Raw genomic sequence first — 15219 nt, forward strand, 5'->3', positions numbered from 1 at the left:
TCTCACTATATTTTCTTATTTTCTTTTACAAGTGCCGGTAACTTCATTTTTAACCATTTGGCGTGGAACTGTGATTTTCAGTTTGGGAAGTAATCCTAATCAAAAGACATGCTTTCAAGAATGAGGCATGGCATCATTACACCAATTACCCAGAGTATAGAATAGTATTTCTTAAGGAAATCTAATTGTCGTGGACAAACAGTTTACCCTCTTCAGAGGACAAAAGAAGGCAGGTCTATTTCTAGCCTTTCGCAAAACCTCAGTTCCATAAAGGAAGCACTGGTCTCCACAAATCCATTATCACAAACAAAATATAATGGTTGCTGATCAAGATAAATGCAAGCTGCATTTATTTTCCAGAAAAGTTCTGAAATGAGGCTGAACCTGAAATCCTGGGAAAGGCAGGTGAAGGACAATTAGAGGTGTCCCTTGTTGTGCACAAAGACAGTAAAACTTCTCCCTCACTACCCCTCACCTATGTTTGAGGGCGCTCCATGCGCTTGCAATCAGGAGACCCAGTTTTACGGCTCTGTGACTTTTTTTCTTTTTCCTGTCCGATCGTAATCCTGATTCCGATCCCAGGAATCAGGGCCCCGGGAACTTTTTTTTTTTTTCCCCAAATGCAAAGGATTTTGACATCAGTATGTCACAGGTGAAGGCAATAAGGCGCAGCGAGCAGCAATGACTTGCCCAAACTCACAGCCCGTGGCATAACTAGAATGCAAATTCAGGTCTGTCAGCCTGTAAAAGTCCTCACTACTAGCCTTTCAGTTTTCTCAAAAGCAAAGGGAGAAATAACGACGACATCCATACAGCAGTGTTGCCGGAAACTTGGAAGGATGAGATTCGGACCAAGCAGCTGAACGGTGCTTCCTAAAGCGAGGAAGGGGTGTGCAAAATGATTTCCCCCTAAGCGGAGACGAAGAGCTGGATTACAGCCCCCGCCCCAGAAAGCCCTAAGCCCTCCATCCCGAGTCCCGCATCCAGGCTGCACGCGAAGCAGCAGACCTCCCCGTGGCCAGCGCGGCCCAGCGGGGAGGGGAAGGGGGCCATGCAAAAATGGGGGGCGCTCACCCCATCCCCACTCACCTGTCAGCCGGGCCGCGCCAGCGGCGCACGCGCAGGGCCGGAGGTCGCGCGCGGAGTCGGCACCCAGTTTCCACCCCTCCCTCACGGCGGCGGTCCTCTTCTATCCGCAGTCCAGGACCTGGAGTGGGTCAGATCCCGACTTCCGCCCCTGACTCCCCAGGCGGTCACATGACCGAAGCGGCGGGGAGCAAGGAGGGGCATCATGTGACCATTAGCCGGCGACGGCTGATGACGCAAGAGCGCGCGCTCACTTTTCAGCGGCAGGCGAAGGGGGCTGAGGAAAGGAGGTGGGTCCACGTAGGGGAAGTTGGGGTGCCATCAGACGGAGACAGCTCGGACAACCAGGTAGGGAAGAAGCAGGGGACGGCAATGGGGAGGGTGGCGGGAGTTTCGCCACCCTCAGGGACACTCCACGGGGACCCCGAGCCGGGGGTCCGTCGACCTGGATTATGGTTGTGGAACTTTTCACGCCACAGTAGTGAGTCTGGGACAGTTTACCCTCCTGTCCGAGACGGCATCTCTCCATCCTTTAGCCTCAAGTGTGTAAGGGCAAGATCACGAATTTTTGATCCAAATAGATCTTGTTTGAACTGACTTTAAAAGTAAGGCCACGGGAAGGTCGTTTGAATAAACTCTCTGGACCTCAGTTTCCTCTTCACTTACGTAGATTGCAGTGAGAATTAGCGATAAGGAGAATGAAGTGCCGGGACTTCAGTTTATGGCATTCTGTAGTTGACCGAGAAATGATGATGTCTGTTGTTATTTTTGTAACTGGCGAAATCTTTATTGGTCCCCTATTTTGTGTGAGGAATTGCTTTATATGCAGTAGAATATGTCAGGGTTCTAGTTTAAGGAGCTGTCAGTTTAAAGAAGTTGCAGACATGCGAGCAAATAGTTGTGATGAGTTTCATAATAGGAGTGTGTTGTCTACATGTGCATGTGATAGGGATAATGGTAGCGTGAGGGAGGGAAAAGCAATTGTATGGGAAGGATTCAGAGAGAAGGGATTATCCTTGCATTTTGAAAAAGGAGAGGCAGCTCTGGCTGACTTGCACAAGGCTCCCATGGATTTAAAGGAAGTCAACATATTGTCTATAAATAACATGCAGAGAAAAAACTCAGGAAATGCACAACTTGTTCTAAACTTTCTTGGAGATCATAGGTACCGGGAAGAAAAGATCAGTGTTATTGGGGAGGGATCCAAGAGAGACTGATTTAAACCAGTTATTCTCAACTGATGCAGTATTGACATTTTAGGCCAGATAATTTTTTGCTGTGGGGTCAGGGTGAGGGCTGTCCTGTGTTTTGTAGGATGCTTAAGAGCATCCCTGGCCTCTGCCCACTAGATGCCAATCACAGCATCTACAGATACTGCTAAATGTCCCTTGGGAGAGGGGTAAACTCTTTCTTGGTTGAGAACCACTTAAACCAAGACATGAAAGATGGTGTCTTAGTCAATGTGGGCTTCTATAACAGAAATGCCATAAACTAGGTAGCTTATGAACAACAGAAATTTATTTCTCACAGTTCTGGGTCCTGTTTCCTGGTTCATAGGTGGCTTCTTGCTGTGTCCTCACATGGTGGAATGGCAAAGCAGTTGTCTGGAGCATCTTTTAAAAGGGCAGTAATCTTATTCATGAAAGTGGGCCTTATCACCTCCCAAGAGGCCCCACCTCCTAATACCATCACCTTGGAAGTTAGGATTTCAACATATACATTTTGGGTGACACAAACATTCAGACTTTAGCATATAGGTAAGATGTGGGCAGATAGAAAACTGAAGAGAGGGCCTGGCACAGTGGCTTATGCCTGTAATCCTAGCACTTTGGGAAGCCAAGGCAGGCGGATCACTTGAGGTTGGGTGTTTGAGACCAGCCTGGTCAACATAGCGAAACTCCGTCTCTACTAAAAATACAATGAATAAATAAATAAATAAATAAAATAACTGGTGTGTCCTGGCGCACACCTGTAATCCCAGCTACTCAGGAGGCTGAGGCAGGAGAATCCCTTGAACCCAGGAAGCAGAGGTTGAGGTGAGCCAAGATCATGCCACTGCACTCCAGCTTGGGCGACAGAGCGAAACTCTGTCTCAAAAACAAAAAATAAATAAAAAGAAAGAAAACTGAAGAGAAGGTTTTCTCATGGTGGGAGCAGGATGAACAAAAGTCCTCTTTTTCCTTTTTGGAGACAGCGTCTCACTCTTATCGCCTAGGCTAGAGTGCAGTAGCATGATCATAGCTCACTGCAGCCTTGGACTCCTGGATCCAAGGAGGCCTCCCACGTCAGCCTCCCGAGGGGCTAGGACAGTAGGTGCAAGCCACTATGTCTGTGTAAGTTTAAACTTTTTTTTTTTTTTGTAGAGATGAGGTCTCGCTGTGTTGCCCAGGCTGGTCTTAAACTCCTGGCCTCAAGCAGTCTTCCTGCCTTGCCCTTTCAAAGTGCTGGGATTATAGGCATGAGTCACCACACCCAGCCTGAACAAAGTCTGGAGCTGAGATTAAGAATACTGGGTATGAAGGGGAGAAGGAAACAGGAGAGCTGTGCATCTGACTGAAGCAGACAGTTAGTTTATTTATTTATTGACTATTTTCAGAGCACTCGCTGTTTGTGAAGCACTGCAAACATCTTGCAAGATAGTCACTAACAAAGTAGAGTGACTATAATTATAATTATATCAAAGAAGGTGCTGTTAGAGTCAGAGAAAGGAGTTGTCTTTGACTTGTACTTAGCTGTATTTATTGGGAGAAATTGAGAAAAGTATGTCTGTTCCATCTTTCTGTACCATCCATTGTCATTGGTTTTCAATTCAATCTCAGTCTTAATCTTTTCCCTACTCCAGAATTACAGAAGAGCATGATCGTGTTTTCCTGGTCTTCTGTAAGAGTGAAGTTTCACTAAAGTAATGTGAGTTTTGCATTCAAACAAATAGTGACAGCTACTGTTTGGTAGATACTTTCCGTTTATACTGGATTGCATTAATCTTCATAGATATTGTGTCTTTGTTCAAGCTACCATCACAAAATACCATAGACTGGGTGGCTGAAACAACAGAAATTTATTTCTTACAGTTCTGGAGCCAGAAGTTCAAGGTGAGGTTGCCAGCATGGTTGGATTCTGGTGAGGACTTCCTTCTTGGTTTTTAGATGGCTGCCTTCTTTCTGTGTCTTCACGTGGTAGGGAGAGAGAGAGAGCAATCCCTGGTGTCTCTTCCTTTTCTTTTCTTTTCTTTTTTTTTTTTTTGAGACGGGGGTCTCGCTCTGTTGCCTAGGCTGGAGTGCAGTGGCGTCATCATGGCTTACTGCAGCCTCAACCTCCTGGCTTAAGCGATCCTACCACATCTCCTCCTGAGGAGCTAGGACTATAGGCCCGCACCACCACATCCAGCTAATTTTTTATTTTCAGTAAAGACAGAGTCTCACTTTATTGCCCAGGCTGGTCTCAAACTCCTGGGCTCAAGCCAACCTCCCACATTGGCTTCCCAAAGTGCTGGGATTATAGGCATGAGCCACCTTTACAGCCAGATTTTAGATAATCAGTACACATGTGCCTAGTGCCTATCATATTGGACAGTGCAGATTATAGAACGTTTTCATCACAGAAAGTTCTATTGGACAATGCTGCTCTAGACAATTTAGACTTACACTACAATCAAGACTGACTAGAAAACAGAATACTTCTGCCGATCATGGTATCTCATGCCTATAATCCCAGCACTTTGGGAGGTTGAGGTGGGAGGATGGCTTGAGCTCAGGAGTTTGAGACCAGCCTGGGCAACATAGGGAGATGGTCATCTCTACTAAAAATTAAAAAAAAAAAATTGGCCAAGTGTGGTGGCGCACACCTGTGGTCCCAGCTACTTGGGAGGCTAATGTGGGAGAATCACATGAGCCTGGGAGGTTGAGGCTGTGGCGAGCATGATAATGTCACTGCACTCCAGCCTGGGTGACAGAGCAAGACCCTGTCTCAAAAAAAGAAAAAAAAAAGAAAAGAAAACTGAGGCCAGGCGCAGTGGCTCACACCTGTAATCCTAGCACTTTGGGAGGCCGAGGCGGGTGGATCACTTGAGGTCAGGAGTTTGAGACCAGCCTGGCAAACATAGTGAAACCCCATCTCTACTAAAAATACAAAAATTAGCCTGACGTGTTGGCGGGTGCCTGTAATCCCAGCTATTGGAGAGGCTGAGGCAAGAGAATTGCTTGAACCTGGGAGGCGGAGGTTGCAGTGAGCCAAGGTAGTGCCATTGCACTCCAGCCTGAGGGACAAGAGCAAAACTCCATCTAAAAAAACAAAAAGAAAGAAAGAAAGAAAACTGAATACTTGAATTATATCATTTGGTCCTTGCAGGTTTGTGTTTTTTGATTAATAGTTAGTACTGTAACAGGTAAACCCCACAAGTCTAAATGGCTTTGTCCAGTTGAAGTTTCTTTCATGCATGGAGCCTGATAGGTGAGAAGTTTTACTCCAAGCAGTGATGTAGGGCCTTGAGCTCCTTCCACCTAGTAATTCTCTATCATCGGTGTGTAGCTTTACTAAGGTCACTGTGCTTGCCTGCATCAGGGTTTTTGCAGATTAGGCCTGGAAATGGCTCACATTTCATTGCCTTGGGTGCAGTCATAGGCCACAACTAACTTCAAGGAAGGCTGCAAAATGTGGAGCATATATAGGCATATAACTGGGTTGAAGAGGAAATGGTTTTGGTGGGCACCTGTCCCGTATTTGTCACAAGTGTTTTGTCCTTACCTGCCCTGAGAAATAGTCTCAAGAAACAGTCCTAGAAGTTTGCTATTGCATTTACTATAAGGATATTTTTGAGGATTATTTTTTTCAGTGTAACTCATTATCTCATATATGATGGTCCATACTTGCCTTTATTGCCATGGAAAGCTTTATTTTTTTCTTGAGTTTCTAGTGTTTTTTCTTTTTTTTTTTAATGGAGAAAGTAAATGTCACTTTTTGTTTTGATTGTTAGGAAGCTCACTACCAAATGTGTATTACTAGTACTGTGTGGAATCCTTTTTTTTTTCATACGGAGTCTCGCTTTGTGATCCGAGCTCACTGCAACTGCTGCCTCCAGGATTCAAGCGATTCTCCTGCCTCAGCCTCCCGAGTAGCTGGGACTGCAGGTGTGCACCACCACGCCCAGCTAATTTTTGTATTTTCAGTAGGCATGGGGCTTCAGCATGTTGGCTGGGCTGGTCTTGAACTCCTGACCTCGAGTGATCGACTGCCTCGGCCTCCTAAAGTGCTGGGATTACAGGTGGGAGCCACCACACCTGGCCCCCTGTGTAGAATCCTAAAGTGTGCATGACTCCATTATAACTTTCTCATATGCTTGGTTTGCCCTTAAATTTCTGTTTTTTGATCCTGGTTTTTCTGAATTTATATTTTTCCATCTTTTTGTGTATGTTTGTATTTATATTGTGTAAAATGTCTCAACTTGTTTGGTATAATACAGTGAGATTGTAAACAGGCAGTCTCTTTCTATGCAAATGTTTGAAGATCATCATTGGCTTTTATTCCTATTTGTATTTTTTCTTTTTTGGTGTGAAACTGTAAAATCCCAGAAAAGAACACAACAAGAGCCCTTGTTTCATCACCCAGATTTTAACATCTTTAACATTTTGCCATATTTGTTTCAGGTCTTGATTTTTAAGGTAAAGTTTTGAAAATACATAGAGCTCAAATTTCCATGATGACCCCTAGACCCAACTGGAGTGATTCTTTTTCCTGTACTTAAGGCCCTCTACACTATATTCCCGAAGAAGGAAATCCAGTTATCTTCCCATTCCTTTGTACCTGTGTGCCAGGCAAAGGGAACTCATCTCGTAGTTTACTACCTTATGATCTTTTTTCATCTCACTGTTTCTGTCATCTGAACAGCTCTCCCTGATAATTTAGACCTTTCCATATCCTGAATACCTTTTATGGTCCAGCTTAAGTGCCTTCATTTCCATGAAGCCTATGTCTCCCCTGTTGTGCCTATAATCCTTTCCTTCCTTGAACATCATAGCGTGGTGGGTTTGTGTAATTGCCTTCTTTTTTCAACTTCATAGTACTTGGTTCATTCTTTTAATATGGAACTTGTTCTCTGCCAAGCCTGTTTCAAGGGGTTGTGGCAGAAAGGAGTTATGTTTATTCTGGAATATCAAGTAGTTAAGGTTATGTGAAATGTATGATTTAAGTCTTGGTGAAAAGTAGAATCTCTGATTTGAAAAGCGTGTTTGCATTATATTGTAGAAAGCTTTGGATACTGTGCTAATTACATTGAATTTTATTATATAGGCAGGAGGGAGTTAAGACCAACCCTTCCTGCTTTTTTCTGTCTTTATTACTGGCATCTCTGTCTCTGAAGCTCAAAGACCTTCAGGTGAAGCATGCCTGGGTTATTAAAGGACTAGCAATGGCCAGATAATGTAGAACAGTGGTCTTCAAAGTGTGATTCTTGGATCAGCAAAATCTACATTACCTGGAAATTTGTTAGAAATGCAGATTCTTAGGTCCCTTCCCAGACATACTGAATTAGAAATTCTGAGGGTGAGGTCCAGCAATCAGTGTTTTAATGGGCCCATCAGATGATTCGATACACTGACACTGCATGTCTCCTAGATACATCAGAGTTAGAATTACATAGAGGACTTGTTAAAACATAGATTGTTGGGGCCTGAGAATTTGCATTTCTAACAAGTTCATAGGTGATGCTGGTGACACTTGGTCAGGAACCATCTGGGGAACCACTATTGTCAGTTATTATGAAGCTCTTTGGCCATTACACCTGGTGAGTCAGGAAGTCCTTAGGAGTTTTTGAGCAGAGGAGTCACATGATCTTACGTATATTTTCAAAGGTTTACTCTGGCTGCTGTGTTGAGAATTGGGTGGAAGTGGCAAGATTGAGAGCAGGGAGACCAGATAGGAGACTGCTGGAGTAATTCAGGCAAGAGGTGATGGTTTGAATCATGGTGTTATCAGTAGAATTGGTGAGGGTGGTTGGATTCTGGAGATACTTTGACTACAGAGCTGGCCAAATTGATGTTGAGTTTGGTATAGGATATGAGGGGAGGAGGAGAAGGATCAAGTATGAACCAAGAGTTTTGGTTCAACAAATGGAAGGATGGAGTTGCTATTTAGTAAGATGGGGCAGGTTGTAAAAGGAGTAGGTTTGGGAGAGGGGTAGGGCGGGAGAGAAGGAACGTGGGCCTTCCATGTTGGACATTTTAAGTTCTGGAGTGATCTTACCAATGGTATTTAGATGTAATGGGTCTAGTTGGGAACACTAGGTGGATGGGAGAGGATGGAAAAGAGAGATCAGAGCACTGAGCCCTGGGCATACCACCTATACTACAGTTTTGGAGACATGTGCTGTTTTAGGTGCTGGAGATACCTAGACAGTATTACATTCATTCCTTCTTGCAGCAAGCCTTTGTTGAATGGCCACTATGTGCCATGCATTGTTTTAGGTGCTTGGAATACAGCAGTGAACAAAACAGAAAAAGTCAAAAAGTCTGTAAGTTTAAGGAACTTACAGTGTAATTGGGGACTAGACACTATAAACCTAATAAATACAAGAATGTTTTTTGGCAGTACCTGCCTTGAGGAAAGATAAAAAAGAAGCAGAAGGGTGGGAATGCCTGGGGGTGGAGATTGGGAGGGCTTGCCGTTGTATATCAGATGGCCAGGAAAGGCCTTACTGATGAGGTGATACTCAAAAGGAGACCTTAGGGAAGTAAGGGAATTGACCTAGTAGATATCTAGGGCACAAGTATCGTGGCAGAGGGAAGCAAGAAGGCATAGCCCTGACACAGGGCTGTATTTGATTTGGGTATAGAAGGAGAAGAAAAAGAAGCTTGGATTCTGAACCTGGGACCCTACAACATATGGAGCTCAAGGAGATGGAGAGGAAACAGAAAGGAGAATGAGAACGAGAACAAGGTAGGCAGGTGCAGAAAGTGCATCAGGAAGGGAGTGATTAATTGTGTTGCATACTGCTGGCTGATAGGTCAAAGGAGATAGGGCTGAGCATTGATAACAAATTTAACATTAAGTCTTGTCAAGTGACCTTGACAAGAGCAGTTGCAATGGAGTGATAGAGATGGAAACCTAGTGGGGGTGGGTTCCAAAGGGAATGGAAGGAGAGGATTTGGAGACAAATGTAGACAAATCTACAAGGAGTTTTGCTCTAAGGCTGAGTAGAGAAATGGGGCTGGTAACCAGAGGGGTAAGTGGGAGGAAAGTCGGAGGATGTTTTTGAGATAGGAGAAGTAACGGTGTATTTGTTTGTTGAAGGGAATGATTCAGTAGAGAGGGAAAATTTAATGATGCAGGAAAGCAGGGAGAATTGCTGGGAGAATGTCTTAGAGTAGGGAGGGAGGGATAGGATCTAGTGGATAATTGGAGTGGAGGTGGCCTTGTCTAGGAGCAACAGTTTATTCATTTTAACAGGAGGGAAAGCAGAGTGTATGAGAACTGATGCTGATAGGTGGAGAGGTAAGCGGTGGGAGCTTGGAAAATCTCTCTTCTGACTGCTTCTGTTTCGTCAGGAAATTAGGAAACAAGATCTTTCAGTGAGAGTGAGGATAGAGTTGGAAGTGTTGGAAGTTTGTAGTGAGAGGAGTCATAAAAGAGCATAAAGAATCAGGAAAAGTCAAGTATTGTCTTGAGTTATGTACTCTGCAATGATTGTGCTCTTCATTCCTACCTGCCTTTTCCTTTGCCTGAATGCCCTTCTCCATTACCCTTCCATCTGTTAAACTTCGTCTTTTATCCTTTAAACTTAGTTCTATGTTCCCTTCTTTGATCCGGTCAGGCAAAGTTGAGCATTTTCTTATCTGTGCCTCAGTTTTGCAGGAACTCCCATGTTGCTTTAATTATCAAGTTTATGTTTTATCTCTGTCTCTCCTGCTCAGTGGTGAGCCCCTGGGAGTAGAGGCTGAATTTTTTTTATTTTTATTTTTTTGAGACCGTGTCTTGCTCGGTCGCCCAGGCTGGAGTGCAGTGGCACGATCTCGGCTCACTGCAACCTCCGCTTCCCAGGTTCAAACAATTCTCCTGCCCAGCTTCCCGAGTAGCTGGGATTACAGGTGCCCGCTACCATGCCCTGCTAATTTTTGTATTTTTAGTAGAGACAGGGTTTTGCCATGTTGGCCATGCTGGTCTCGAACTCCTGACCTCAGGTGACCCTCCTGCTTCAGCCTCCCAAAGTGCTGGGATTACAGGTGTGAGCCATTGAGCCTGGCCAAAGGCTGAATATTTCTAGTGCCTAGGATAGTGCCTGGCTCATGATAGGTTTTCATCAAATTAGAATAACAAAATAATGCTTTAAAAGGAGAGTCTTAAGAGTGCTCATCTTGAAAACTGTGGTATTCTCATGCTAAAGGAAGTGCCTGGCACTTAAGGAGATACTAAATATTTGAATTGACAATGAGTTGTGCTGTGGATGTTTGTGGTAAACAAACACTTCAAATTAGAAATCTTATGCATCTCTGTGCATCTTGTGTGTCTCTATACCCTTCTCTTTTTATATCCTGTGGATTTTTGAATGGGTCTCATGATTGACATGGTAGGTACTCAATACTTGAGAGTGAATGAATGAATGAACCTAATTAAAAAGGACTAATAATGGAGAAACTGCAATAGTAGTTCAGCTGTGAGATGAAGGTGGTAGCAATGATGTGGTTGGAAATGCCAGAGATACTACACAGTTCCCCACTTAGGAAGGGCAGAAGGGAAGGCTCTAATGCTAATTAATTGTGTACTGTATGCTGTACCATACCATGATTATTCCTTTCCATTTTAAAGATGGTAAAGCTGAGGTTCAGAGATGTTTAGCAGTCTTCATGTTATGTCTATCTGATTCCATGAAAATACCCCTTTTTCTGCTGCCATACAGCCTTATTAATAGCCCTCCCATCCCTTTAAAACTGTGAATTCTCCCCACTTTTCTAGTTGGTTTCAGTGGATTGAATTTCAAATGGCTTCTGAATTAAGCAGAGATGTCCTTTTGTAGGCAGCTTTACATTGCTTTACTAAGCTGAAACAAATTGTGGTTGAAGATATAGATTAGGAAGTGTTAAATATGAAGGTAATAACTGAAACTGTTATAGTGGATGTGCTGCCAGAAGACAAGTTTATAGGGAAATTCTGCTTTCACTGACTCTGGGATCTCACCAGGTCTATTAATCTGTTAGAAGCCAGAGGAACTGGCAGGAATATATATTTTCTCTTTTTTTTACAGTTTCCAGAATTCAGTATGCATATATGTTGGATAGTTTAACGATTACAGGTTTTCAAAATAGTTTACTAATAAACTATTTTATTAGTATTTTTTTCTCTTTGGAAAATTGCATCATATGAGTGGTCTACTTTTTCTAACCCATTTATCTTGTAGGCTTTTAAGAACTGTGCTGTTGTTGACTTCTTCACAGAATCAAGCACTCTTTTGGAAGAGGGTAATCTCCCTCCGAAAACTGAGGACACTTACCTTCCCCGTATATTGAGTCCAGCTGTGTTTGGTGGCCCAGGTGAGTGGCACAATGATTTGGTGTCTTCTCTATAGGATATACAGAATAGTGTGGCACTTATGAGATATTGGATACATTTGTTTGAATGTTTACAGCAGTTTTATTAATATTTTCCTGTGCACTTATTATTCTGACTTATGAATCTTGTTTCATTGTGTTTGAAAACTTAGGTACTAATTTCAAGATGCCAGGACGTTCCAGTTCAAATTCAGGTTCAACTGGTTTCATCTCCTTCAGTGGTGTAGAGTCTGCTCTCTCCTCCTTGAAAAACTTCCAAGCCTGTATCAACTCTGGTATGGACACAGCTTCTAGTGTTGCTTTGGATCTTGTGGAAAGTCGGAGTAAGTAAAATTAAACCTCTTTTGTGTCTACTTTGAGGTAACACTGTGTGGTGGTATTTATCTGGGGGTGCCTTTTGAGTATCCTTGGGGGAATGATTTAACCCCCTAGGCATCTGTTTTCTCATCTTGTTCTACACACGGCAGCAGAGTACTGAAGGTGAAATAAGATTGACTCATTCATGTGTGTTCAGACAGTTAAGTTCCATGAGAAACTGCACTAGAAATGTATGGGCAAAGATTTGAAGATCCTGACCCCAAGGAGCATACAATCCAAAGTATTTGACATTTGTGAAGTGTAAGGTATATAAATTTATTATGATATTGTTATTTTCCAGTAGTTTATACTTTGGTCATATTTGATTACCCAGTAGATAGACTAAGCTTATGCTAGGGATACCAGCAAAGGAAGGCCTCAACAAAAATGAGAAAAGTTCAACTTTAATGAATTTTACCTACATTTGTTCAATCAAGAAGATCTAGAAAGATGTGATTTGCAGGCCGGGTGCAGTGGCTCATGCCTGTAATCCTAGCACTTTGGGAGGCCGAGGCGGGCAGATCACGAGGTCAGGAGTTTGAGACCAGCCTGGCCAATATGGTGAAATCCCCTCTCTACTAAAAATTACAAAACCAACATGGTGAAACCCCCTCTCTACTAAAAATACAAAAAAATTAGCTAGGTGTGGTGGCAGGTGCCTGTAATCCCAGCTACTTGGGAGGCTGAGACAGGAGAATCGCTTGAACCCGGGAAGTGGAGGTTGCAGTGAGTCGAGACCGAGCCACTGCACTCCAGCCTGGACAACAGAGCAAGACTCCGTCTCAAAAAAAAAAAAGAGAAAAAAGGTGTTATTTGCTTTCTTTGGAGTAGAATCGTTTTTATTTTATTTTACACATGGAGTCAGAGGAGCAGCATGATCCTTTTGTTTTGTTTTTAATGGCATAGGTTTTGAGCAATTTGTGATGTGCCTTGGTGTGATTTTTTTTGTCCTGACTGATACTGTTTGAGATTTATGGATCTGTCAGCTTATAGTTTTTTGAATCAAATTTGGAAAAATTTCTGCTGCTATTTCTTCAAATATATATTTTTTTATTCCTCCGCTCTCCTTTCCTTCTGTGTGACTCACATTTCATGTATGTTAGATGGGTTAATATTGTCCCATAAATCGGTGGGACTTGATAGATTTTTTCCAGTCTTTTTACTCTTTAGCTCCAATTTGAATAATTTCTATTGCTAAGTTCATTCATCTTGTCTACTGCAGTGTCTAATCTGATAATTCCATTTAGTGAATTTAAAAATTTCAGTTATTGTATTTTTAATTGTTGAAGACATAACAAAGAATTAAGTGGAATCTTTTTTTAGTCTTCCATTTCTTTCTTCATTGTGTCCATATTTTCCTCTACATTCTTGAGTATATGGAGCATGTTTATAATAGCTATTTTAATATCCTTGAATGTTAATTCTGTCATCTCTATGAGTATTACATTGTTGAGTGTTTGGATTTTGTTGTCTTTTTTTTTTTTTTTTTCAGATGGAGTTTCACTCTTGTTGCCCAGGCTGGAGTGCAATGGTGCGATCTCTGCTCACTGCAACCTCCGCCTCCCAGGTTCAAACAATTCCCCTGCCTCAGCCTTCTGAGTAGCTGGGGTTACAGGCATGCGCCACCATGCCCAGCTAGTTTTGTAATTTTAGTAGTGATGGGGTTTCTTCATGTTGGTCAGGCTGGTCTCAAACTCCCGACCTCAGGTAATCCACCTGCCTCGGCCTCCCAGAGTCCTGGGATTACAGGCGTGAGCCACCGCGCCCTGCTTGTTGTCCTCTTTTAAATAGTGTTGGAATTTGTTTGGTAGGCAGCTAAGTGATTGTGGATTGATTAGGCTGATCCTTTCCAGGCTTGTCTTTAAGCTTTGTTAGGGCAATTTTAGTATAGCCTTTATGTTAGGGCTAATTTAGCCTTGTTACAAAGCATGGCCCTTCTGGAGTCTCTGTTGATTGCCCTGAGGCTTCAGTGAGATAGCTCTACTCTGGCTGGATGGAATTTGAATGTCTCCCGGTCCTAGGTCCTATGTGACTGAACCTGGGAGTTGTTCACTTTATAGCTGTCAGCATTTGTTCCTCAGCATCTTAGGACTCAGCATCAGACTCAAGGGGACCCCAGTGCAGATTCCTAGAGCTCTTTATCTGCATAGCTCCCTCCCTCTCTTGCAAACCCTGCTGGCTACCTCATCCTCCCTGAACTGCAGTCTCTGTCTCCTCAATCCTTCAAGACTGCTGTGCTAGGCTGAGTGTGGTGGCTCCTACCTGTAATCCCAGCACTTTGGGAGGCCGAAGCAGGAGGATCACCTGAGGTCAGGCGTTTGAGGCCAACATGACGAAACCCTGTCTCTACTAAAAATACAAAAATTAGCCAGGCATGGTGGAGGATGCCAGTAGTCCCAGCTACTGGGGAGGCTGAGGCAGGAGAACTGCCTGAACCTGGGAGAAGGGGGTTGCAGTGAGCCGAGATTGTGCCACTGTACTCCAGCCTGGGGATCAGAGTGAGACTCTGTCTCAAAAACTCCCTTGGATTCCTCCTCCCTTGTGCAGGGAGGAGGCAATTGGAAGACTTTTCCCAGTTTTCCCTTATTGCAGTAATTACAATCCTGTCCCTCCTTTGTCCTACTGTCCCATAGCTATTGTTTCATATATTTTGTTTAGTTTTTCAGTCATTCATGGCAGGTGGACCAGCTCCATACAGTTACTCATTTATGGCTAACAGCAGGTGTCACTCATAATCTTTTTAGTGGGTGGCCTCCAAATGTTTTAACCCTGCCTAGTCTGTTTTTGAGTATGTTTTTGGTGATCATAATTTGGCTTTGATAGATAGGCCTGGATAAAAGTCATAATAAAATCTTAAACCATAATAGAGAAGACTGGAATATAACCCCTTGGGAGATTGTATCAGTTTTTTTCAGGATTCTCTTTGAAGATTCCTGAGAGTTTTAGCTACGGAGTTCTTTTTTTTTCTCTTGGTTTTGTTTTGTTTTGTTTTAAATAAGAAGTATATTTTGTTGTAAAATACAACATACTTTGTGCAATTTAAAAAGAATTATAAACATCATTTTTTGAAAGGTCATGCTCTAAAGCAGAAGTTGGCAGTTTTTCTGTAAAGGGCCAGATAACAAATATTTTCAGCTCTGTAGGCCATGTGGTTTCTGTCACAACCCGCTGTTGTGGTGCAAAACCCACCATAGACGGTATGTAAATGAATGAGCATGGCTGTGGTCTTATAAAACTTTAT

At 43.0% G+C, this 15219-nt stretch overlaps 2 protein-coding genes across 13 annotated transcripts in view; one reads left to right on the plus strand and one right to left on the minus strand.

Annotated features, from left to right (window-relative positions):
• Nucleotides 1-1295, minus strand: part of WASHC5 (WASH complex subunit 5) — a 95753-nt gene extending 94458 nt beyond the window's left edge. For 3 of the 5 annotated variants that reach the window (XR_010121749.1, XR_008659090.2, XR_010121750.1), the window contains exon 1: nt 1090-1258. The gene's annotated coding sequence lies outside the window, so the exon portion shown is untranslated. Of the gene's footprint in view, nt 1-1089 lie in introns of all 5 variants that reach the window. The other 2 variants (XM_055287224.2, XM_063642933.1) reach the window with 2 other exon arrangements.
• A 17-nt stretch (nt 1296-1312) lies between these two features.
• The window catches only part of NSMCE2 (NSE2 (MMS21) homolog, SMC5-SMC6 complex SUMO ligase), a 281791-nt gene continuing 267884 nt past the window's right edge, over nt 1313-15219 (plus strand). The window contains exons 1-4 of one of the 8 annotated variants that reach the window (XM_063642944.1): nt 1313-1376; nt 3929-3993; nt 11471-11603; nt 11774-11944. In XM_063642944.1, coding sequence (XP_063499014.1) covers nt 11788-11944 — 157 coding nt within the window. In that variant the 5' untranslated portion in view covers nt 1313-1376; nt 3929-3993; nt 11471-11603; nt 11774-11787. Of the gene's footprint in view, nt 1435-3928; nt 3994-8930; nt 9016-11470; nt 11604-11773; nt 11945-15219 lie in introns of those variants that run through there. The other 7 variants (XM_063642945.1, XM_055287234.1, XM_055287236.1 and 4 more) reach the window with 7 other exon arrangements.

The sequence above is a fragment of the Symphalangus syndactylus genome, chromosome 7 (assembly GCF_028878055.3).
Source record: "Symphalangus syndactylus isolate Jambi chromosome 7, NHGRI_mSymSyn1-v2.1_pri, whole genome shotgun sequence".
Lineage (NCBI taxonomy): Eukaryota > Metazoa > Chordata > Mammalia > Primates > Hylobatidae > Symphalangus > Symphalangus syndactylus.